Source organism: Echeneis naucrates, chromosome 1, assembly GCF_900963305.1.
Source record: "Echeneis naucrates chromosome 1, fEcheNa1.1, whole genome shotgun sequence".
In the NCBI taxonomy this organism is placed as follows: Eukaryota; Metazoa; Chordata; class Actinopteri; order Carangiformes; family Echeneidae; genus Echeneis; species Echeneis naucrates.
In genome coordinates this window covers 3,130,196-3,155,681 of record NC_042511.1, presented here as the reverse complement: position 1 = coordinate 3,155,681, position 25,486 = coordinate 3,130,196, and the positions used below count along the sequence as shown (strand labels likewise).

At 41.3% G+C, this 25,486-nt stretch overlaps 2 protein-coding genes across 2 annotated transcripts; one reads left to right on the top strand and one right to left on the bottom strand.

Moving 5' to 3' along the window:
- Positions 1-1,589: 1,589 nt before the first annotated feature.
- pla2g6 (phospholipase A2, group VI (cytosolic, calcium-independent)) lies at positions 1,590-11,669 on the bottom strand. The gene is made up of 18 exons (XM_029501093.1): positions 11,539-11,669; positions 10,867-11,087; positions 9,397-9,606; positions 8,946-9,126; positions 8,618-8,805; positions 7,922-8,018; positions 7,382-7,564; positions 6,874-6,982; positions 5,832-5,948; positions 5,240-5,333; positions 4,670-4,833; positions 4,439-4,589; positions 3,899-4,035; positions 3,238-3,392; positions 3,058-3,109; positions 2,809-2,924; positions 2,606-2,679; positions 1,590-2,180 (listed from the first exon to the last, which is right to left on the bottom strand). Exons 2-18 carry the CDS (start codon positions 11,079-11,081, stop codon positions 2,036-2,038), a joined length of 2,388 nt encoding a protein of 795 aa, XP_029356953.1. The 5' UTR covers positions 11,082-11,087; positions 11,539-11,669; the 3' UTR covers positions 1,590-2,035.
- Positions 11,670-13,143: 1,474 nt separating this feature from the next.
- Positions 13,144-20,467, top strand: cbx6a (chromobox homolog 6a). The gene is made up of 5 exons (XM_029503719.1): positions 13,144-13,486; positions 14,750-14,793; positions 14,925-14,990; positions 15,551-15,617; positions 16,957-20,467. Exons 1-5 carry the CDS (start codon positions 13,418-13,420, stop codon positions 18,226-18,228), a joined length of 1,518 nt encoding a protein of 505 aa, XP_029359579.1. The 5' UTR covers positions 13,144-13,417; the 3' UTR covers positions 18,229-20,467.
- Positions 20,468-25,486: the final 5,019 nt, after the last annotated feature.

Here is a 25,486-nt window from a genome sequence, read left to right as displayed (position 1 = left end):
GCTGGAGCCCTCAGCTGATGAGCTCGTCAGCAGCGGTTTTCCGTGAATAAGCAGGCAGATGTCCAACTCGTCTCGATCCGCCTGACTCACCGTCTGTTTCAGGAGAAAAAAAAGGGGATCTTTGCGTTATTGTGATCACTTCACGGTCCACGGGCCTCAGCTGTGTCAGCAACAACCCTTACATAAACGTCAGGATGTTGAAATGTATCGAAGACATAAAGCCTTCTGCAAAATAAATAACAAATTAAGTCAGAGGTTGTGGCTGTTGGATTAACGAGGCGGTTAGCTGGAAAAGTCAAGACAGCAACGCCGTAAGCTAACGCTAGCAAGTTAAGTTATTTATTTCTCTAAAATAGAATAAAGTACAAACACAGGGCATCGATCAATGTTATATTTCACATGTATTTGAGTATCGGGTCTGTTTTTCCTGTGTTTCAGTAAGCTAACTCACCCGGCACGAACATGGCTGTCTTCTTTACTCCCGCTGGTTCGGTTGACTGCTAGCCTCGATAATTTTCAGTAATATGTCCTCTGTTACAGTCTCCTCAAAATGGCACACACAAAAAAATAAATAAATAAATAAATAAACGAACAAATACATTTATCGTGTTTCAACTAAACTGCTAGCCAGAGCTAGCTGTGCTAGGCGATCGAGCCAACTTTTTGTTGCTAAGCAACCTGAGCTGGTGTCTGAAGTGACGCTAACTAAGCTAAAGCTAGCGACTGCTAACGACGTGTTTCGCGAATAATTAATTATTTTATTGAAGAGTTTAAAAAGTTACCTAAAATCACCTAAATTAAATGACATCTCTACGCTTGCAACATTTTGATGACAATTTTACTGCGAAACGATACAATGCCTTTTCCATTTAATTACAACAAATTCCTTTATATGAAAAATATTGATAGATGTTGTTTTTTTTGTTTTTTTTACTGTCCACAGTAATTTATTGATAAAATATTGGGAGGAAGTCATGCATGGACCGAAATAAACTGCAGAACACAAGGTTTTTTTACGCAAAAGTTTAACATCAAAAAAAAAAAAAAAAATCAGTCATGGTACAGCTGAAGTAAATATTAATATATTTTATTACCATACCAGTATACACTTCAATAATTAATCCAGATACAAAAAAATAACACAAGAAGTTATTTGTATTTGAGTTTACATAGTGCAAGTAGGAGTGAGTCTTCTGTCTGTTTGTCTTTCAAGTAAGTGGATCCTTAGTCTAGTTTGCAGTCCTGTGGTAACACTACGTTAAATATGTGCCAGGACTGATTCACAGTACACCAGGAGGATAAAACACTGTACAAAGGGGAAGCATGTTTGTCAAATATTGTCAGTATAAATCACCTGCACAGGTAGGAAAAATTGTTGTGGATATTAGAAACGAAACAGCACAAATTTGGGTAAAGACAAATAAGGCAGAACCTTTTAATCACCTTCATGGCAGTATTTTCGCAGCTCTTGCACCAACAATGCTGCACCCCGTCTGATCATAAAGTCTCATGCAAACTGTCAGTATATTCTGAACAACTTTGGAAAGGGGGGAGTACTAGGGAAAGAGGAAGGAAGGAAGGAAGAACAATAAGGATTTTTGCTGTTTAATCACATTCAATGAGAGATTGGATTCTGGTCAGTTTTTGTTGTTTTGTTTTTTTTTTTTGCCAAACACTGAGAAAAGAGGAAAAACCACAGTTAAATGGCAGTGCCTCTGTCACCAGATGAGATACTTTCAGTGTGATTCAGCTGATCCCATTTCCTTTACATTTATGTTCCGTTCTCACATACACGAAGGAAAACAAACTCTTACCTTTACTGTTTATATACCAACAGTAAACTTAATTAATCAAGATAAAAATAAGGTCAGTGATAAGGTCAGATGATGCTACATAACCTGTCTTTCAATAGACACCACCAAGGCAACATCAACACATCTTTGCGCCTTGTGCAAACACTTTGACACACCCAGGCCTCTTGTGTGTGTCCATGTTCTCCACTTTTACAGCCTCTCCTTGTTATTTTCTCGTGCTTTCAGTTGTTCAATAGAACATTTGCCAGAGATTGGAGGACCTCTCTCTTCTCGTATAGATACATCTGGGTTTCCCAGAGCATGTCCACCAGGACGGCATCACTCACCTCATCCAGCATCACCTCCTGTGATAGCTGGGGGCTCAACCTGCGCAAAATACAATGAAAAAGGGTGATTTGTAAAGAGTTTTCAATTATACTGGACATTGCTTATTATGTTCAGGTATTTGAAAGTGAGTCCAAAGACACAATCAAAAAGAACATGTGTAAAAGTCTGGAGAAGGTTATGATGAAATCTACACTGCTTCTCGGGAAGTCCTAGTTATTCAGAACTTAATGATTAATGAGTAGTATGATGTGATAAAACAGCAGTCACATTGCATTACATATCCCCGTTGAAGCATTTCAGAATTCTTTAAAATGCTTCAGAGGAAATTTTTAGATACTTGGGAACAGAGGAAGTGAGCAAAAGAGTAGATGGTGTGATTAAGAAGTTTCATCAGAGAAACAGATGAGGGCAGGCGGACTCAGTAAAAGGCAGAGACTAGAGGGAGCACTTCCTGGTTGTCAGACCTGTGATAGATGGTGTCGATCATTTCACACCAGGCTTTGGCTCTGTCCACTGCACACCCATCAGAGTCTGTACACTGTTCAGTCAGAGAGGCGAATTTGTATAATAGAGATGTCCACAATATAAGAAAAAATTAAGAAGATAAAACAAAAGAATTGAGAATAAAACTTGACTGCATGAATAGCTTTTTAAAAAAAGTACTCACACAGTCCACCAGCATCTTTCCAAGCTCTTTTGCTCCAACAAAGCTCTTTGCCAGCTCCAGAGGATTGGAAGGCCGGAAAACATCCACAGAGTTTACCACCACCTGAGGAGGTTTACCTGGACACACACGTAAGCGATACAAGTAAATAAACAGAGACAGTGAAGTGAAGTTTTTAATCCTGTTTTTTTCCTGTGTGGTTCTGGTAGTAGAACAAATGTAACAATTCCACAAAACTAAAGAGTGTTTTACCTGTACCAAGGGAGACCACTATACCCAACTTCTTGATCTTGTCTGTTCGGCCCTGTTGGAGAGAGGAGTTTCAGGGAAGTCAAAAAGAGGAAGAGATGAATAAATTATTTAATGTGAAATCCATTTGGGTTAGCATCCTCCCTTAGCGGAGGAATAAAATTAGAATGCAGCTATCAATACCTCTGCTTTTAAGGCTTTGTTGTATTGATGGATTTCGGACATGGCATCCAGCGTTGGGTTGTTGGCCAACAGCCCTCCATCCAGAAAACGGCCCATGGGTCGGAAGTAGGTGGGAGCAGCACCACTGGAGCGGGCAGCTCGCCACACAAATTGTTCTGGTATAAAGACAAGTTGGATAAGGATAAGTTGAAATGTTTTTGACTTTGTAACATTAATAAAATATTCTTTATCTGCTCAAAGTGTTTATTATTCATACAATCACATTTAAATGTGGACACATTTTAATTTTGCGAGGTATTAAATCTGTGACTGTCCAAATTAAATTCTTGGTGAAGCTGTCCCTTTAGGTCTATCGCTCACATGCATGCACACACCTTCATCTGTCACCTTCCTACGTTTTCTGGTGGGCTCCTCTGTGTATCCTACTATCAACACATCCTCATTCTCCCATCCTGTAATAACAACATGGCTGACACTCAAACAACACAGCACTACTGCACTTGTTCAAGGACAAAGTTTCATATAAACTAAGGAAATGCAACATTTGAAAACGTGTTCCTCTGATGCCATCCAGTGGTAGAATCACTACACTCCCCTATCCCTCAAACATTTGATGTCTTGGGCAGCAGGTCAGCAAACACAACAGGCAATAGTGTGTTACCTTGTGGGATGGTGAGGGGCTTAAATGTGGCAGTGGTGGCATATGGGGGCTCTCTGCGGACGGAGGGAGGGTTATAGTTCCTGAAGATGTGCAGCTCGCCTGGATGTCTGTCTGCCAGAACGCTGGTCACCATTACCCTGGGGAGAAACAAGGTGAGATTTGAGTTTGATCTCTTTCAAACCTTTGCATCAAAAGACATACAATTTGTATTTTAATCTAATTCAGTGGTTTCAAACAAACTTTCCAGCTTTCTGGGGCAAAGGAAAATCTCAGATTGTCAAAGTACTTGTGACAAATTAGTTATTCTGTTTTTTTCTCCACGAACTGAAGAAGTCAGGTAGTTAAAGCCGGTTGATATAACAGCAGAAGCAAACCAAATCTTCCCCGAAAGCCTACTTTATGGGAAATTATTGGCTCAGCACTGAACCTTCCAGGAAGGTTTTTATGAATACCGATTTTATATTTGCACTTTTTTTGTGGTTACACTGTGCAGCTAATTCTATCAATTGGCTAACATTAAAGTATTTTCCATTTGCTTGCCTGGGGTATTCTACGTCTGTCATCTTAGTGTTCTCTCCAAACTCTTTTTTAAGGAAGTCCTCCAGAGGTGCTGACTCGTAAGGTCGTGATCCCTTGAACACCTGTTCCTTCATCCTGAAGTATAAGCAGCGCAGGTACTCCATGGACTTCCCTACATATAAAAGAATTTTTATTGTTGTGATACTGCCTTACAGAAAAATACTGTGCGGTTTAAAAAGGAAACACCCAAACCGTGGATTATAGCCAGGGCCAGGATGCCACCGGTGCTTGTGCCAGCCACCCAGTCAAAGAGCTCTCTGGTGGGATGACCGGCCTCTTTCTCCAGAGCGATCAGCATCTGGATGAGCACAAGACCCTTAATACCTCCACCGTCCAGACACAGAAGTCTGTCCATCCTGCAGGAGAGGGGAGAGAAAACCCAGAACACACAATCACTGAGCTTCGATGTTTCCAAATCTGCAATATTCATATATAGTTATTTACAAAAGCAGCTGCTGAAGAAATAATAATATGGTCACCATCTGTGTCCTGCCAGAGTCAAAATAAGACATTCATCTTCAGTAATGAGATGATTTTACAGCATGTTTATGAATACTGATCCATTAAAAATGCTTGATTGTAAAAATAAAGTAGTTACCTTCTTTATGCTTTCATAGTAATTTTTAGAATCTGTGGTGTCTTTTACATAACCATGATATAAAAAAGGGGACAAATAAAATTAAATTAAATATTAACACAAAGATAAATCTCTATGACTCCATCTTTCACATCCTAATAACATTTACACATGCTTCTACTTACTTGTTTTTTTTTCCCATTTTAGAGTTGTCTACTTCAGATGTGCCTCTGCTCATCGCACCGATTGCAGCCCCCATATTAATGATGTCCTCAAAACCTGTCAGCCAATCACAGCAGCTGTTTTGTATTATGCCAACAGGCAGGGTCCGTATTGATTACACAATACAGAACACAATACAATAAAGAAAAAAGGGATAACTGGCCATTCTACAAAAAAAAAAAAAAAAAAAAATGGGGGTTTTAAATTTGAACTTTCACATTAAACATGCAACAAGTTCAGCTATTGACTGAAAGAAAGCAGAAAAATGTCAGAAATAATTCAGCTATACCTGCATAACCCGTGTCCTCCACAGTTTAACAGCAGGTAGATGCTGCCCACTTAAACATGTCAAATAAAAACTGTTCACTATTTTAAATGGGAAAGAAGACTGAACTCCATTTTCATATGTTTTTTCAGTATTTTAGGCATTGAAGACGATCCTAAATTATCACAAAAAAGTAGTTGCACTGCCAAATCTTTATTCTATTTGAACGGCATAAAGTGAGAAACAGAAAACAGTGAAAGGGAGATAAAGGTCAGGGACAATACTGTTACCTATGCCTTGAGACTTGGCGTTGTAGGAGATGGGGGGAGGACTGCCAGGGGAGGGAGGGAGGCAATTCTGGACCCCTACACTACACAGCATGTCCAGCAGTATCTTTCTATTAGGACCTTTCATGTTAACACAAAAACAAACACACGCAAGCATATGTCAGACATGCACACGCCACAAAAATTAGAGAGAGGGGGAGAGAGAGAGAGAGATCTAGTTGACAGGGAGAGGATGAGTGATAACAAGAGATAAAGAGACAGCAAGAAGATAAGCAAGCTATTAGCAATCATCGTGCATTTTCAAGATCTATAAACAACTAAACACAAAATCAATTTACTACCCTGTCTCCTTCACTCTCCTTCATTCAGTGGTTTCACACAGCCATCTCCATGTGCAAACAACAGTTATGCTAATGTAGTAATGTTACATCAAGAAGACAAAAGACTAATGCAGAAGGAGCCAAGTTGTTTTCCTCACTGCACTGCAGACTATAAGCTTACGTAGCAAAAGAAACTCTGCACCTTTAAATTATGAAACTGTTGTAATACATCCACATTAAATGTAATTGTGTAAGAGGATTACTTTCTGAAGTGTTCGTACTAAGACTTTTTGCTTCAGTGGATAAAATATTTTCAGACGCTACTCACCCGCCTTAAACAGATTCCATCTTATTCCATGATGGTGAACAATTTTATCTCACATAATGGAGCAGTGAAACTCTATATAGTGCTTTTCAAATGCATTTAAAGCTCTACAAGTATATAACCAGTCATCAGCCAATGTATTAGTTGGAGCTGTAAAACAGAATTATTCATTAGAACTTGTAAGTTTGTACATTTTCAACATGACTCATTACATACCAAACCATTTTCATGCAGAGACTCTCCCATCTATTGCAGAACACATGCTTTTAAAATAAGACAGCTGACTATGTCACACAGGTTTGATATGAGGCTCAGTAGCTTCTATCCACTTGTATTGTATTACATCTCACTCTCTTTAATGCTCTTTTTCACCCTCGCCACACCCGCCTGCCTCATTTACCTTTGCTAGTCCGAGCAGCAATCAGTCCAGGAGTTTCCCCCAGGTCGTTGTGGATCTTCACATCAGCACCAAACACGATCAGAGCTTTGATGAGCTCCATGTGGTCCATCTGATTAGCACATCATGTGATATAGAACAAAGGATACTGATAAAAAAACATCTCCACAGCAAGATGTCACTTTATACAGCATCTTTCAAAACAACAGTTACAGCAATATAAAGAGTCATATTAAGCAGTAAAAGTCATATGCTAAAGATATGTTTCAAGACATTACTTAAAACTAGGAAGTGGATTTTCTTGACTTTAGATTTTCTTTCAAATGTTATCAATCTGCAATGTTCAATGGATTTAGGAAGAGTTGAAACTCCTGTAATCTTTCTGTTTTTTCCCCCTCTTCCCCCAAATGGTCACCACCTTCTTTGCAATTTAATCAAACTTTCTGAGGCAGAGGGAGGTTGTTTGTTTTTGGATGGAACATATGATTACAGATATATTCTGTACACCAACCTTCATAGCCAGGTGAAGGGCTGTGTTCCCATCCTGGCCCCTCAGGTTGGCATTTGCTCCGTGGGTGAGTAACACCATGGCCGCCTCAAAGCGACCCCTCTTGGTCAAAATGTGGAGGGCAGTTTCTCCAGTCCTACTGAGGTAGTTCACCAAACAGCCATGCTCCAGTAGAATCCGACACATCTGGCACAGAGAGAGTCTTTTTTTTTTTTTTTTTGACAGCAAGCATTAATTTAGTCCTCATAAACTCTTGCTGAGACCTTTCTACTTCCAAACACTGATGTTTTGGTTTAGGAGACCAGAGCACCCTAGGGGGAGGAAAACTGAAAACATACAGGCAACCATCGTGGTGGAGTTGTGCCATAAATGTGTGCAGGATTAAAGGTTTCACTGTGTCCTCCAACTTCTTTGCTCACAGAGGTCAAACCTCCATTAACTTTTCATCAAAGCATCAACATGTTCACTTCTCTGGATGTTTCCCACTAGAACACAAATATTCATTTTGGACCATCTAACCACAAAACCCATAATAATTTTCACCTCAGAAGTCTTGGCCCAGTGTAGAGGCGTCCCCCCATACAAAGAGTCTTCAGCCTGAAGTTGGCCTGGGTCTGCTTTAAGGATCTCCTCCATGCAGCTGAGAGGCAAACACAAATTGAAAGGACAATTTACTCTAAATGAAATAAAGAACATAAATCACAATCATCAAAATCATACTTCCCAGAAATTGCCTTGTTCTTTGTTTCATATTTAAACAGAAGATTTTCAAAATAGCAACTCTTTCTCCTGTTTTCAGCCCAGAGGTGTGGATTCCATAGAAGTGCTGTTTTCAAACCTATGGAAGAATACTTCAATAGCTGCCATTATCGCCCAATTTTACTTAGCTAAGGAAAACAAAGGTACTTTTGTAGCCCTCATTACTGTTATATGCTAATTTAAGTTCACAAATCCATGACCTGTAGGCATATTTTAAAAACTTGTTCCAGTAAAATTACACCCTGTTAAACCGGGTAAGACCATCACTGGGATGAAAGGAGAATCAGTTCCAGCTCCAGGAATGTTGTCCTGCAGCTACACAAAAAGCAGTTAAATGGGGACAGTGCATTTGCTCGAAATGTTGCAACACTAAAGCTGGCCCGGCCTGACTGTGAATTACAGCAGTTACACCACAGACGCCAGAAGAGATAAAACTAACTCCATGTTGTAAGTCATCATCATCACCCTTTCCCTACTCACCCCTTCTCACTGTACTTCATGGCATTGTGGATGGGGTAGCCGGTGCCACCAATGACGTTGCACTTGGCGCCACCATCCAACAGAGCTTTGACGGCCTCCACACGGCCCAGACGGCAGGCCACGTGGAGTGGAGTTTCCTTGTTGTTGTTCAACTCATTCACCCCTGCACACAGCCGCGAGCACAGGATCTGGATTAGGAGACAGTATGGTGGAAGAAAGGAGTGCTATTAAGCAGTCGGCTTGGGCCCATCTGGAATATACTGAATATACTAATTATATCATATATTCCAACATTTCCTGTCATGAAATATTCTTCAATGTCAAAAACCTGAATGATTTGAGGAGAATCCTGCTTGGCAGCGAAATGCATGGGGGTCTCTCCATTGCGGTCTCGGATGTCAGTGCGAGCCTGGCTTTCCTCCAATAGTTCCTTCACACACATCAAGTCACCCCGCTCACATGCTACATGCAGTGGTGTCTGCCCTGATGCATCCCGAGCGTTGATCTGACTGGAGGCAAGAAGATGATAGGTAAATTTCAAGGCGGCAAGGACTGACATGCTTTTTTTTACTTTTTGAGAATTTAAAAACAGCTCTGGTGATGAGACAGGTCATTTCACATGTTTTCGTAACTGAACTCATTTTCCATCGTATAATTAAATAAGGAGTTTCCTTCCTTCAAGGCAGCCATCCATCAATTATATACGAGAATTGTTTGCTCTCTACCTCTGACAAGATGCAAGTACCTCTCAGAATGAAGATCAGCACATTCAGTCTTACCTCTGAACATAATTATGTTTCAGACACTCCCTCAGTCCTGTCTCCACAGCGATGTGAGCAGAGCTCCAGTCCGGGTGGTTGCGAATGCTGTCCACAATTGGCTGGGTGGTCTCAGTCTTCAGAGGAAGCGTCTCATAGAACGGTCGAAGCTTCAGGGCATACTGCGGAAACCAGTTCATGGCATCTTCCTCTGACGCCACCTGGAATAGCCTGGTTTGGGAAGAGCAGTCTTTAGATTCATGAAAATTAACAGGAAATCCTTCTTATTACAGGGCAGCAGCACTAAGCACTGCACCACCATGCTGCTCAGGTCACCGCTCAGGTCAAGTCAGGTCATTTCTTTCTTCATTCATTCATTCATTCATTCATTCAATGAACCAATCAATCAATTTATTGATTGATTGATTGATTGATTGATTGATTGATGGGTAGGTGGGCGTGCATTATTAGCGAACCCCTCTGAGCATTTTTCCAACAGATACGTTCCTTTTTATTAATAATTATTATTAATATAAAATGTCAGCCAGTTCTGTGTTATTCCGTGTTTATGATGAATTCAGTTTTTTCATGATCACAGATTTTATAGGGCCCTATTTACTTAATGCCCAGGAAGACCAAACTTGACATGAGCTTTACAGTATGCACAGTTTGCAAAATGAGGATTGAGCACTTTGAGAACTCATGTTTAACTGCACTATTTTTCTTTTTTATAAAGAGACACTTTTATTTTTGCAACAATTGCATGTAAGCATGGATAAATGTTTAAAACTTAATAAATGTGAAAAAGGGACTTTATTGTCTCCATTCGTCATTCTATCTTGCAAAGCATACTGGAGTAGATCATGAGGATCCTTTGGTTGAAGCAGAAATCATTATGAATCAAATCGTTTTGAATTGGAAAGCGATTTTGAATCAAATCATAGCCCCAAAAATCGAAATCTAATCGAATCGTGAGATAGTAAAAGATTCCCACCTCGAGTAAATATGTTGTATTGTTCAACTTTCTGTTTTGTTCCCCTCTGCTAATGAGTTTTTATGTGCATCAGGAATACAAATTTTTGTTGTTGCTGTGATACTGAGGCACTTATGCTCAGGTTTTTAAAGTAAGTAAACTATTTGCTGGTGACCAGCAACAAATTTTCATCATAGGCAATACTTTTGGCTCCATTACACAAACCTGCTTCTCACATCTGTGAGTCACGGATTACTGACACTAACTCATTCAAGTAAAAGGGCTTTGGCTCTCTAGTTAAGCAACAGTGCAGGTCAAGATGGGTCTAAACTAAATCAGTCATTCACTCACCTTCAACCACTTTATCGGTTTCCGGGCTAAACTAAATCAAATAAACCAAATCTGCATGGTGCCACAAGATTAGATGCAACTAAACAGATCTGGATTTCAACATTTAAACCTAGTCCTGTGGCTGTATTACACAACAAATGACATCCTGTGATGTTATCAACACTGACCTCAGAACCACAGTCGGCGTCTCCGGGCACATCAGCAGACAGTCCCAAGACTGACACTGATTGTTTCTATACAGGACAATGCGTCCCTCCTCTTTCAGCAAGACTTTGCCTCCTCCGCCGTAGTCAGACAGCTGCACATCACGGACCCGGTAAGGGTTGGTGAAGAGGGTTGATACAGAGGAGACTGTGTCCAACAAACGGCCAAGGAACTGCATTGTAACCTGTGGGGAGAATAAAGGGGCTTTATGAAGAGGAGTACAGACTGGGCCGGCCCCTGCATACATAAATGTTTAAAATATGGTAGCTGTTTTCTCTACCACAGCCTGTAGGACTGAAGTCAATGAATTCATTATTTATGTTTTCCACAGGGCAGGTGCAAACTACAACAATAGTAACAGGTGTAATATCCCCAATATTACACATTACAGTCTGTCATGAGCAGGTAAACAATCTGAGCGTATTGATTGGGAGGTTAATCTAATTCTATTAGATTTATTAATATCTAAGCGGTAAACTACGTTTCCTGTAAACTGTCACTACGAAAGTGACTCCATTCATGTTGCTCACGAGTTTCCTGTCGTGCAGAACGGATTTGACATGATACAGCCGCTAAAAGTTAGCAAGAAACAGCCACCAAAATCGTATCTGTAGTTAATGCGTTTTAAAACATACCTGTAGCCCGCTCAGAACATCCAACACTGGAGGCTGTCTAGCTGTGGAGTGCAGCTAATCGTGTTAAGAAGCATAAAAGCAGCCGGCTGGTGCCTCTGCAGTCTTACCGGCTAGCTGTCTTCTGCTCTGACTTCTGACTGCTACATCAACAAACACGACACGACAACCGAACTTGATTGGTTGTTTTTTTTTTAATTCATGATTGACACGAGGTCGTCCAATCAGAGCGGTGAGAGAGCCGTGTAAGAAAAGAGGGCGGGATCTTGTTGTCCATGTCGAAGCTGCTGGGCTTTTCTCATCCATCTGTTTTCTCCACTTTGGAGGCTCCCAACAGACAGAGGCACATTTTTCCACTTCAATGCATTATGTTTGTTTGTTTGTTATGTTTTTTTTTTACTATTTGAATATCTATTTTTATGTTTAATCATCGATTTGCAGCTCATCCTGTCTATATTTTATTCAACAAGTTTTTCATACTGTTTTGTCTGCAACATACAATTTCTGCTATGGGGCAGTATAGTACATCTTATCTTATTCCATTTTATCATATCTCAATAGACTATTCAATAGCTGTGTGTGTGTGCGTTTATGCCACGAGGACAAGCAGAGACTGGGCTATGAGACTCTGTAACTCATTTCACCTCTCAGAAACATAAATTTTTGCAGTAGAAAAATCCTCTAATTGAACATTAATGAAAAACTTAAAATTAACATAACATAATTCATGTACTCCATCATATGGGAAAAAAATATTGACATGTTAAAATTCTTAAAATATGTTTTCTGTTTCCCATAATAGTAAAAAGGAAAAAAGAAAAAAGAAATATCCACAGACCTTCTTCAACTGTCCAGAATGACATTCATCTAAAATCCTTGACACACCCTTGATGGTCACAGGGCTGGGTCCAGCTCAGTTTGGAAAAAAAATGCCTACATTAACAATAACTTCTCATTCTCTTGTTGTTATTTGCAAAAAGAGAAACCATTCTCTTCTCACTCTGGTCACACTGTCCAAAGCCCACTGTTCCTCTTTTATGGGATGTTGAACTGCTGAGCACTAGGGACTGACCTGAAGTAAACTGGTGAAATAATTCTTGCTTGTTTCAAATCTATTTGTGCTGCAAGCATATTTTTTCTACCAGTATGATTTTGATTTGTTTATTGTAAATAATATATTGTATTAATATTAACAGATAAAAAATGTTAAACTGAGGGAACATTTTTTTTTTGTTTTTGTTGTTGCTGGTTGATTTTTGTCTTGGACATTGTGCTTCACAGAAGTTCTCTCCAAAAACAAGAAAAGAGAAAGCTAGTATGACTTTAATCTGTTTATTATAAATAATATATTAATATTAACAGAAGGAAAAAACAAAAAAAAAAGTGTGAACTTGTTTGTTTGTCTACGGTTCAGACAGATTCAGGACAGATATCAGCTCTCCTTATCGATGCTCTAACTCTTGTCTATCTGGAGAACTTTGTGTTGTCAGTTTTTGAAATGTTTTTATTTCTTAAGTTTCCATCATGGCGTCCTGAGATCCGAGAGCAGCACGCGTTTTTTTTTTTTTTTTTTTTTTTTTGTATGTGTGTGTGAATGTGTGCGCGCATCCTCTCGAGTGTCTTCGTCGTTGCCAGGACGACCAGTAGGCTGACCCCGGCCACGTGACAGCGGGCTGGCTGCGCCGCCACCGTAGTTGTGTGTGTGTGTGTGTGTGTGTGTGTGTGTGTGTGTGTGTGTGTGTGTGTGTGTGTGTGTGTGTGTGTGTGTGTGTGTGTCTGCCGCCTCTCACAGTTCGGCTGTGGTCGGGCCGAGCAGACAGCGGAGCTCGTCGTCTGGAGAGAGGCGAACCGGAGACAGGTAGCTCAGCCCGGGGCAGGAAAGATGGAGCTCTCGGCGGCGGGGGATCGTATTTTCGCCGCGGAAGCCATCCTGAAACGCCGCGTTCGTAAGGTGAGCCGCACCGCCGCCGTCCCGCGTCTTTTGACCGCCTGCAGATGTTGGTCGGCCCGGCTCGGCTGGGCTCGGCTCGGCTGGGCTCGGCTCGGCTCGGCTCAGCTCCGGTCCACAGGCTCCGGGTTCTGCCTATCCGGCGCTGCGGAGGCCTTGTGGCTCGCCGATGCCTTTTAACTTTGCTGGTCTCAACTAGCTAAGAAGCTAACTAGCAAGGCTATACCAGCCGTCCGGGTTTTAGCATAGCAATGAAAAAACAAACCAACAAGCAAAAAAAAAAAAAAAAAAAAAACAACAACAACAGCGACACAAAGAAGGGGGCTAGTGCAAAAGAAGAAGGCAGCCCAGCGGAGGGGATGTGGTCTAAAGATGGAGGGGCCTGACTTCCATGCCAGCTAAAAAATGTTAGCAGAAGCTACACGGTCAGAATAAGCCCAGTTTGCAGCCTGTGGAGGATGTGCATGTTGCACCCACGTTGGGGACTGTTGATTTCTCCTGCAGACTGTTTTATTATTTATTTATTTTTTTTTTTTTAAGGTTTTTCAGAAACATCAGTCCTTGCACTTTATGTGGTGTTGAAAAGAAAGTCCAGCTGATGCAGGAGGCCATATGTTTACTGGGGGAGACCCTGTAAATGATGGTGGGGTATCTTTGAGTGACTCTTTTAAGTGTTCACTGTTACAGCAGCAGGCCCACCAGGCCTCAGCCACCACTGAATTACCAGCTACACACCTTCTTTTTGAGATTGTACTCGAAAGCAGGACTACAATTTGTTTCTTTAAGATAAGGATCATCATACAAACGTTTAATAGATGTCTGTTTTGGAAATGTATTTATTTGTCCCCAAAACAGTGAGGAAATTGCAGTTTTGGCCATGCAGTTCAAGGTTTTCTGATGGGGGTGAAAGAAATTAGTTATTACATGAACATTGAGAGCCAGGTTGAGCAGCAGAGTGTCCCCAGTCAAATGTGAAGAACTCCCACAATACAGACTAATATAAAACCTGACAAAGGCCTCACCAGGACTGAAAATTTCTTACGTTTCATTAAGCTTCTGCTGTTATGTGCAAAATGCTAAACAAAAACATACCAAGTACCAAATGTAGATTTATATAGATGTATAGATGCAAGAGTAAAGACTGAACATGAAAAGGGACAACGTTGTAAATGCAATCCAGATTCAAAGGATTTGGGAGGATTTTCTCTCTCTCAGAGCTCTTGTATATATGATGTGTCAAATCCACCATCTGTCATTTTCTTGCAGGGAAGAATTGAGTACCTGGTAAAATGGAAAGGATGGGCAATGAAGTAAGTGCCACTTTTGTTGACAAGATTAATATAAACATTACAACCCTGTTTTGTTTGATTTTTAGGTCATTACATTATATTAGATGCACAGCTCAAAACTGAAAATCTTTCCCTGCTTCATTCTTGTTCAGACACAGCACTTGGGAGCCAGAAGAGAATATTTTGGATGACAGGCTGATTCTGGGCTTTGAGCAAAAGTGAGTAAAGTTGGTGCACGGTGAGAGCAAATTCAACAGCAATCCGCTATGCTTTGATTTTTGTTTCTATAATTATTAAGTATGTTTTATTTACCTTAGCTCTGAGTCTTCTTTCTGGACATTGTTTAATTCCAATATATCTCTAAGTACTTGTTCTCTTTGTGTCTTTATATTCTTCTTCCTCCTCTTCTCTTGAGTTGTAAGAAGTCTGCCTGAACTCAGATCCTTTACATCTGCTGCCAAGCCACTTGTGTTGCTGTGCTGAGAGTAAATGTTTACAGTAAACTAACCTGCACAGCAAAATGAACTTGATAAAACAGACAAAATTGTTATCACACACCAAGTGGAAACTAAAGTGGACACATGCAGACTGGGAGACAAAGTACTCTCTGTGCCTGACTGCTTCTGCACAACCAAAGCTTTTATTAGTCTTCTCTTTTAATTTGTTTCATATTTGCTCGTATTGCTTTTTTTTTTTTTTTTAGCTTGTGTTTCTAAACTGTAATGTGTTTTGTTTTGTTTTTCGTAAACTGCCGTTTCCTTATTTGTTTTGTTTTTAGAGAACGGGAAAGGGAAATGAATGGGCCGAAGAAACGAGGACCAAAACCCAAAAACTTTGTCATGAAGGTAGTTTTCAATGTTTATGTGCATCGATATAAGGTTCTTACTTTTCAGTGTATAATATAAGCTGGTATGAAACCATTTAGTCAGCACCTCTCAGACAGGTGCCTTTGTTCAGGTAACAGCAACTCACAGCAAAGCGGAAAGTTCTGTTTGTGGTTTCTACTTTTAAATGAGAATAAGGTCATCTTGCTTGTTTGAGGTTTATTTTTATGCTTGTCTTTAGAAAAAAACAACATAGATGTCAAAACACAGTGTTTTTTTTTTTCTTGACTTAAGAAAATTAAATCAGAAGTCAGTGCTTAAGGGAGGCTTTTATGCTGTACTTTGTTTTTCACATTGCCATTTTCATTTTTGCAGATCAGATTTGAGAAGATGCAGCACAGCCCTCTAGTGTTTAAATTCAGATCTGAAGTTGAAAGGAGTTTGAATATGACATGATGTTGTGTCTATAAGTTGCGGTTAGAGCTGTAAGTTGAGCTGAGGCTACTTTAGGTTAATTCAGAGAAGCAGAAATAACTAGAAACACATGGTTCTGTTGCATTGGTTTTTATCATTCGAATCACTAATGGCCGTGAAAGCTTTATTGCTGAGCGGCTTACTACTTCCAAATAACCTTTTTCCACCAAAATTAGTGGCATTATCAGAGCACACAAGCAGATACAGGGGAGCGAAAGATAAATAGTCTCTGTGAGACAGTTTGATTAGTTAGTTAACGCAGAGGGCTAGCTGACGCTCAGAGGAAGGTTTCTGGTTCAACAGTATCGTGCTGGACCGGTGTGTCTATGCTCTTAGAGGTGTTACAGCTGTAGAAGGAGCGAGTGGTGTGTTGGGTGTTGTTTATGTCAGTGCTGATCACAGCTGGAGCTGAAAAATACCGGCGTCTACTGCAGAGTCATTTGATCTGGGTCTGAATGCTGATTGTAGCCTTTTCCGTTGCAGACAAAAGCCAGATGTACGCAGATCTTAGTGGGTTCTCTGACCAATGGAAAAGGGCCTTAAGATGGATTTTATTGCTTTCAAGTCAGAAGTTGACGAGAAGAGATGACAATGTTAAATTTGCAGGGCAAGTTTTGACTTTTAACTTCTAAGACTAAACAATGTTCTTTTGAGATGTCTGGACTTGGAAATGTAAAAGATTACAATAAAAATCTCTAAAATTTCAGCTAAATTTTGGCCTGTTGTGACCCAGGTTGTCTAGGGTGTTGTTTGTCCTCCAATTGCAAAAAGTTTCCAGAAACAAAGCAAGTGTTATATAATGCTATTTTTGAGATGGGCAGGTCCTTGTTCTACCAATGAAAAGCCCCTTCAAACACGGTTTCTTTTAATATCTTGTTTCTCTCAGGCACGTGGTCAGAAAAGAGAGCCCAGCAGCCAAGCCTCCAGCACCCGCCAGACTACACTGCGGTCCACTTCCACCCGAGCAGCTCCCTCCTCTTCGGCATCACCTCATCATTTGCCATCCTCTTCGTCCTCGTCCTCAGCCGTGGCCCCTTCTCCTAAGCTAAACTCCCTCGCAGCCACCCACAAGCTGAAGAAGGATATTCACCGTTGCCACCGGATGTCCAGGCGCCCACTGCCCCGTTCAGATCCCATGGCGCCTGCTTTCTCCAACCCTGGTGGTTTCCCCTCCCGCATGCATGTGTCCCCTTTCTCTGAGACCGTCCGCATCCTCAATCGCAGAGTCAAACCCAGAGAGGTTAAGAGAGGGCGGATCATCCTCAACCTGAAGGTCATTGACAAGCCAGGTCGGGGTGGCACAGCTGCAGGCAGTAGAAATATCACAGCAGGACGCCAAAACATCCCCTCCCGCAATCGCATCATTGGGAAGAAGGGAGAGGCCCCCTACAGACCTTTCCAGCCTCCACTGAAGATGCTAGGATTCCCGATGTATGGGAAGCCGTTTGGGCTGCAGTGCGGAGGCCCTGTGCGTTTACACTCCCAAACGGGGGCATGCTCAAGCATGGGGACCAGGGACAGCAAAAGCAACCCCCCTCAATACCAGTCACCCCCCTCTCCTGCCAGCTCCAGTGGCTCTGAAGGAAAATCTCCCACCGCCTCGGCTGGGCAGTCCAAGCCTGCCACTGGAGCCTCACCTTCCAGCGAGGGTCCCAAGTCCAGTAAACCTCACACAGAGACCCAGAAGGGCCAGATCGCCAAGCTTTCTCCTCCTGCCGCGTCCTCAGACGCAAATGCAGTAGTTTCAGCAACTTCCTTCCTCCCATCCTCACCCTCTTCTTCACTGGAGGACGAGGAAGACGAGGGTGCCCTGGACCGTTCAGTGCCCTCAGACGGAGTGAGGAAAAATCCTCGCCAACGCCGGGTTAAGCGCCAACCGCCCACCACTCTGCTCTTTGCTGCCCCTGGGGATCAGAGCTCTGCCCCCACTGAACCCAAGAGGGTGCCTGCCGAGGGGGACCCCGACTGGCACCCTCAAATGGCGCCGAGCTGCAAGGACGTGGTGGTCACTGATGTCACCACCAACCTCGGCACTGTCACCATAAAAGAGTTCCCCTCCCCTGCATCCTGCCCTGCCTCCCCCTCCGCCAGCCCCGAAAACGGCTCTTCCCCTCCGCCAACCTCCACCACCAGTGACCCCTCCCAAGCTAAGCCATAGGTGTGATGAAGTCGATTGCCATCAGTGATAGAAAAATATCATGCCAGTGTTGCCACTTCAGCTCCCCCCACCCCCTTCTCCTTAGAGGCATATCCATATTTGTGTAAGGATAAATTAAATGTAATGTAACTTTACACTTCCCAGCCATTGAATAGTAAAAACAAATGAAAAGAGCATATTTTTTTTAAGAAAGAAAATGTATAAATTCGAAATGGGGCAGCTAATATGCCTCTTATTGTCACTTAAATTGCCATATTTTGTCCACTTGCACAGCACTGACTCTTTGAAACAGACTTGGATAGAAATCGTGTTTGTTTTCTTTCAGCGGCTCAAGACCACCTTTGTCCATCTGGTGCGTTGCGTTGGTGAGCATTTATCAAGCACACTTGGTGCACGTGAAAGGAACAAACACCGTTTTTAGATGCACGCTCTGTTGCGAAGGCTGCTCCGGACAGCCATCAGGTGTTAACGCCAATTTCCTGCCCCATAGTTGCATTGGAAGTCCAGCTTGTTAAAGATTAATGAGGCAGTGTGTTGTTGTTTTCTGGAGTGTTGGACTCATATATTGCATCAATACAGCGAGGTAAATGCAATGCACTTGACTGCATCGAAAAATGACCTATGTAGTTGATCAATTTGTCAAGGCCTTTTCCTCTTGCTCTCTTGAACGCACATGCATATACGTACAGTATGAGTTGGTATTTATATGCACGCACAACCTTAAAAGCTGCAAAATAATATACAAAAACAATAGTTTTTAAGTTATTGCTGTCCTTGCCGTCTTTCCCTGCTTGCCTTGTTTTCTCACGAACCCACCACCTTCTTCGACTCTGTGACGTCCTCCAAGACGCTAAACTGCAGTTGTGAAATTTTCATTTAACGTAACTTCTCAACTTGTCAAGGTCTAGAAGGTCCATGAGCTGAACACGGTTCAGACTGAAACCACCAGCCAAAAGCAGCTGAAGTCGTAGTTTGTTGAACCTGTGATTTTATCCGGTAGGTGAGGTCTGGAATTCTATCCAGGTGGTTTTGGCTTGTAAAATAAAACAATAGAGTAGAGGAAGTTTGTCTGTTGACCTTCTAAAGTGGTAAGTCCGCCCTGTTTTGTTCTTTTTTTGGATGTTGCTCATCAGTTTTGAAGCTAACGGTGCGTTACTTGTTTGTTCTCAAGTGGTAGTTTCATTGGAAAATGGTTCACGTATTGTGGTTGACGGCGCCCTGGGACGGGGCCTGGAGACACCGAACCAGGTCTGAGGACAAAGATTAACCTTTTTCCTTGTCCACTCACTCTCTGATTGTCTGTTGGGCGAGGTTCTTTAAATGGGCTACTGTGCCCTTTGTTTGTTTGTTTTTTAGGGGAACATTTTTGGTAAATGTGTCGTCATTGATTAAAAAGCTTCCGTGAATTGTGATGTTTTCCAGTCAAAGCAACAAAGGACCTAACACCACTTATTTTCATGAATGTCTGCTCTTTTATTCCGTTACACTTCAGTACTTCCTTCTAAATGTATCTATGGTTCCGTGATGCTTATGTTGCACAATTGGTGGTTGATGTTTGCTGAGGTCCCGTCGCTGCTCCTGGTTTTGTTTTGTTTTATTTTATTTTTTTTGTTTTGTTTTTTTGGGGTTGTTGTTGTTTGTTTGATATTGTTGTACAAATTCATGTCAGTTGAACTCTTCAAGTTGTGTTTTGCCATGTGTTGCAGCCACAAATGTCTGCAGGAAGGATAAGATTAGCAAAACCGTCCCTGAACCAGACAGTTTTGTTGTGTAGTTTTACTTTCCTAGTGATTAATCTTTTTCTATCTGACTGGAGAGGAAGCAAAGTTAAAGCCGATGAATTCTCCAAATACACCAGGTGCACTCTCTTTCAGTGGCCCCGCGTAACAGTCAGAGGGCATGTCGGGTTTGGAGGAAAAGTTAAATCTCTGTAGGTTTATTCTTGACCCTCAATCTCTGCCCAGCTCGTCCATCGCAGGCTGATTCAAGCTGAAAGCCTGGAAGCTTGAAAGTAATCATTTCTTAAAATGATTTATTTTATTTTATTTTTTATTTTTTTTTATTCGACCTTCATGAGCATCAGAAGTATTTCAAAGAAACTTAGCCCTTTATGCACAGAGTGCAAGCCCTCTTCTGGTGCTGGCTGCTCTTCCTAGACCTTCGCAGACCTTGGCTCACACTCTGGTGTATTTGTGTGTTGCAATACTGAAAAAAACAAACAAACAAAAAAAAAAAAAAATCTTCCGCATGTGTTGCCTTATAGCTGCTCCATTCAACCCCAGCTACACTCCAGGCGACGCTTACCTCGTCTTACTCAGCTCCAGTCACACAGAGGGTGACATCACCACAATCTGAACAGTTTACGTTGTTTTTCTAAAAATGATTCGAGCGCAGCGTCCTCCATGTCTCCGTTACACACCGACGAGGAAGATGTCGCCTCCTCTCCTGTCATGTACTGGATGGTTCTAGTTGTTGTCAGTACTCTTTCAGTAATGTCATAATTTACACGTGGAAGGATTTATTCCAAAATGACACATCCATTATACGAAGAAAACTTGACAGACTCTTATCATGAAACGGTTTAAAGCGCAAACCGAAATGAAGATACTTCAATACATTTCAACACAAAGGACAGTATTTAACTTAAATCCTAAATTGGCGTAGCGTGAATGGCTTCTGTATTTTCCTAGAACACGATGAACTAAAGTTTTATTTTCTTCTCCACATGGATATATCGTGACTTGGAATAGATCTTTTCATCGACTATATCTTGAATATGTTTAAGTGGTGGATAGAAGTGACTCTTGCAGTTGGTAGATGTGTAAGCTCTTAGGCTGCTAGGTGACATTTCCAACTGTTGATAGTTTTCCTCCTTTTTCTTTCTCTCATGGGGTAGCACAACTCAACTTAGTGGCCTATCTTTCAACCAAATAGGGCTCTTGATTTTATTATTTCCTCTCTTTTTTTCCCCTTTTCGAATTGTTTTAAATTTTTATGTGATTGTGTGAATTTTAAGTGCTCAATTTGTTTGGCACTAATTGGAAAAAAAAGGAAGGATCCTTGTTTAAGTGTATTGATGCGTTGAATGAATTGAAAATTGTGCTTTTTAAGCAGTTTTTATTTTCCCCTTTGTACTGTACTTTAATAGTTTCTTTTTTTAAATATGCATAATAATGTTAATGTGATGCTGTTTATTTGAATGCCATTTTTAATAGATCAATATGGGTTTGATCAGAAGGCAAACTGATTTTAATGTATCAATACTGCAGTTTTGTCTGGTTTTATGCTAATATGAATTATGTACATTGTATTGATGGTAATGATGAGGAGGTGGAGAATGATGATGACATTGTAATGTATCTGATCTTCTGAAGCATGTTTTGCAAACCCTTATTGTACAGATTATGTATTCAGTGTCATGTTAACTGTTACTGTTGTTGCTTTCTGTGTGTTTCTTGTACGAAGCTTTTAATTAAAAGCTTTTTGAAAAGCATTTTTAATTCCTTTTGCTTGTTCAATCGGTATCTCGTAATGTTTAATGAGCTGCCAGCTGATGTTCTGATAACGACTCACTGTAGCCTCCAGTCTGCCCTGAAGACACTCAGGGGGCAGGTTGTAAATACAACGGAAGGTCGGAGCCTCAACGAAACCACATTCGGTGGCTGAGAAGTCTCTAAATACCTGAGTATCAGTCTCAACAGCGCAACACCCCACTTATCAAGAAGCAGGACGTACAATGACCATCTACGGGGATTCAAGGCTTTCTTTTTAATATTTAGACATGATGTAAAATGCATACCTCATTGTGGTTACAAAAGGAAAGCAAACCCAAACAAAAGTGACAAGTGTTGGAAAGCTTCACGGCTGAACAAGTCAGCAGGACTTGCACAGTTAGTAGTGTTATAGAAATCTGAATATGACGTACAGCCACTCGATGGGATCATAGCTAACAAATGTGTATCAATAAGCCGTGTGCAACTGGGTTTTGGACTGTCTTTTTGTGGTGAAGTGTGTGTTAGCTGCAGCAGTTGTTGGATCTGCAGCAATGATAAATCTACGAACAAGGTGTTTACATTTTATTCGTCAAGTCTGCAAAGTCCAAGATTTTTGGAATGAAAACTAAAAGCAAAACAAAACTACTGAGCGTTTTATTTCTGCTGCAGTTTCCTGACGTCCCACAGAGAGACGCTGTTGAGCCGCTGTGATGCTCAGCATCAGTGTGAGCTGCCTGGCTGCTGAGGCTCGGGGTGATATTAAGGTCGTCACTCCTGGGTGTTCATCTCTGAGTGTTTTGTTGTTGTGGTGAATATTAACATCTAGTTCAAGCTGCTTTATTCGTTTCCACCGGCAGTTTTTTATTTCCCTCATCTGCGGCTCGGACTGTAAAATGAAGAGAGGCAGAGAGCCAAAAGTCTCCCAGTCTGTCCGTCCTGTCTCTGGGCTCATGAGTCAGACTAAATGAAAATGGTCATGGGGGGTTAGATGTGAGTGACCCACATCTGTGTGTGCGTGCAGCATCAGCCACCTGTGGAGATTAATCCAAAATCTGGGCTAATGTCCACCGCAGGGAGGCTGGCCTGGAGCTGGCTCGGCTTCTGACTGTGGTGGACGTGATCCAAATGTTTCCATGTGAGATGCGCTCACTGTTTTTTAACATGGGGACTGAGATCCAGCAGGTTTGATTGACATTCATCGGTATTTTCCAAATGGTCACGATAAAATTCAGCTCTTATTTTCTTTGTATACACCGTTATGTTCCCTCAGAGTATTGTCAGGGACCGAGGAGTGAGGCTGCGTAGACAAAAATGTATTTATTTGTTTTCCAAAAGTGATTTTTCAAATATGAAAAAAGGGAAATCAGAGAATCTAAAACCTACATGGATGAACCTTTAAACACCCAGGAAACTGTAAAATACTGATCATAAGTGACTGAACAAATGACACAAACTGAAGATTTATTTCCACAAAGGCAAACCATCAACAGACATGGGGGGGGGGGGGTGATATGTTATGTTAGCTATATATCACAAATGAATCTTAATATTAACAGATATCTTAATAAAGGAACACAATTTAAAAAAGAAAAAGAAATAATTATCCTTTTAAATAATTTTAAATAATTTTAAATAATTTTTAAAAGGAGCCTGAAATTCAGACCCCCCCCCCCCTTTGGCCCAATTAGGTGGCCTCTTCCACTTCCTGTCTGTCACAATATAAGATGCCATCTTTAGCTGCCATGTTTCTTCTGCACCAGAAGAGGTTCAGCTGGAGGTAAAGTAAAGTAAAGTAAAGTAAAGTAAAAACTTTGTTGAAGACAAGATGATGAACCAAACTCGCTCAATTTAGCATACAAATTGTCCAAGAACAAGAATGTGTGAGCTATATGGAAACAAAAAGGTTGTGTTTACTGTCATGACTGAAAATGTTTGTGTTAACAATGTTAGGGAGAAGCTGTTCAGCTCTCTGTAGACAGGCCGCAGCAGCTTCCTCTGAAGGTCGAGCTGTTTCCATTTCAGCCCAATACAGCGACCAGTGAGGCCTACGAAGAATCACAACAACAACAACAACAACAACAATAATAATAATAATTGTACATGTCCCTCTGAGGCCCAGAATATAATTTACCAGATTTTACAACCTCTTTGCATTCAGTGGGAATATTCACATGATTCTCTTTAAAGGGAATCATTCACTTTTGGCCCCTTTCCTCCCCAAAACCTGCAGTTTTCATGAAGTCCTGTGTCGTACATTTGAATGTGAAAATAATCCAAAGGCACACATGCAATATGGCCCCTGTTACCAATGTGGCCATATCTGTTTGAGAGGTGCAGTATGATGAGTCAGAGCTTCAGAGCATATGTCCTAAAAGAAAAATAAAACAGGGGACATCATTGCAGGCATGGAAATCCTCCAGGTGAATCATCCAGACGCTGCTTTCAGACCCAGAAATGTGAAACATGTTTGGCATCCACTTCCAAGTGTACAATCCTGAAAAAATGCACAATGTGCACCAGATATTTTTGCAACTTTGAAAACATCATAAATGAATGTAATTTGTTGTTTTGCCACATGATGGTAAAATATACAGCAGTCCCTCTTGGTGTTTTTGACAGTCATGATGTTGAACCGTTTTTCAATTTAGTGTTTTTTTTTTTTTTCTTTCCTGCTGGTCTTTCCCTGACATGATTCCAGTGGAAAAAGACCACCATGAAGGACGGTGTTCTCAGTTTGCATCAAGCCATCAACATCAGCGGCCCACCAGAGCTGGAGGCGTGTCTGGAGTTCATACTGAAGAAAGAGCTGCAGCCGACTCATGTGGACACAGATCCAACTAACCAACAAACCTTTATTATCCGAGAGTCCAACCCCAGTTTGGATTTCAGCACACTGTCAGTTCCTGACAATTAGTGATGAGAAGGATCGTTTGTGTTGCTGCATTCGAGTGCACAGCTGTCATACCAGGAGCCATGATATTTAAAAACAGAAGGAGTCTAAAACCAGCAGCTCATTCATCCTGAGGGCTTCACACATGCAAGTGATCACAAACACAAGTCACTCTCTTCCACACAGTGTGTCCCACGAGCCATTTCCAGTTGAACTTGTGAATTTGGATATTTTTGCTCAGAGCTGGACGAAGCTCTCCCTCTGGACACAAACAGTCCCGCTTCCACGTGTCATCACGTCCCATCCTTCCTTTTCAATTCATGTCCAGTCAATTGAGTTCTTCTCAAACCTCATCCATTATCTTTACGGATTATCCCTACTGGGCGGTTGGAGGGGTGGAGCCAATCCCATCTGACATTGGGAGTTCACCCTGGACTGTTAATCTGTCCGGGGTCGCATGGAGACAAACAGCCGTCGGCACAGGAAGGACATCCGAACCCCGCACAGATCCTTCTTGCTGTGAGGGAACAGCGCTAACGTCTGCCGCAGATCAAAGATAGCACCTGATTTAAACTTCCACTCTCAAAATGTCTGAAAAAGTTTAATTTTTTTTCCCCCACTTTAATACTTTTTCAAATTCATTTTTGTTTTTTGCTCAGTTTGTCATTAAAACATTGGCAGGGTCTGAATATTTTCTGAATACACTGGAGCTGCTGAATTAGCATTTAGCTCAGAGCAGTATTATTTTGCAGCCAGAACAGCTTTTGGGTTTTTTGTGACATTTTGGAAAATTCACAAAGTTAAGTGTGTGCTAGTCAAAGAAAAGTGTTTACTTGCGTGCTCACAAAGTAAATTTTGGCATTTTATTTCAAAA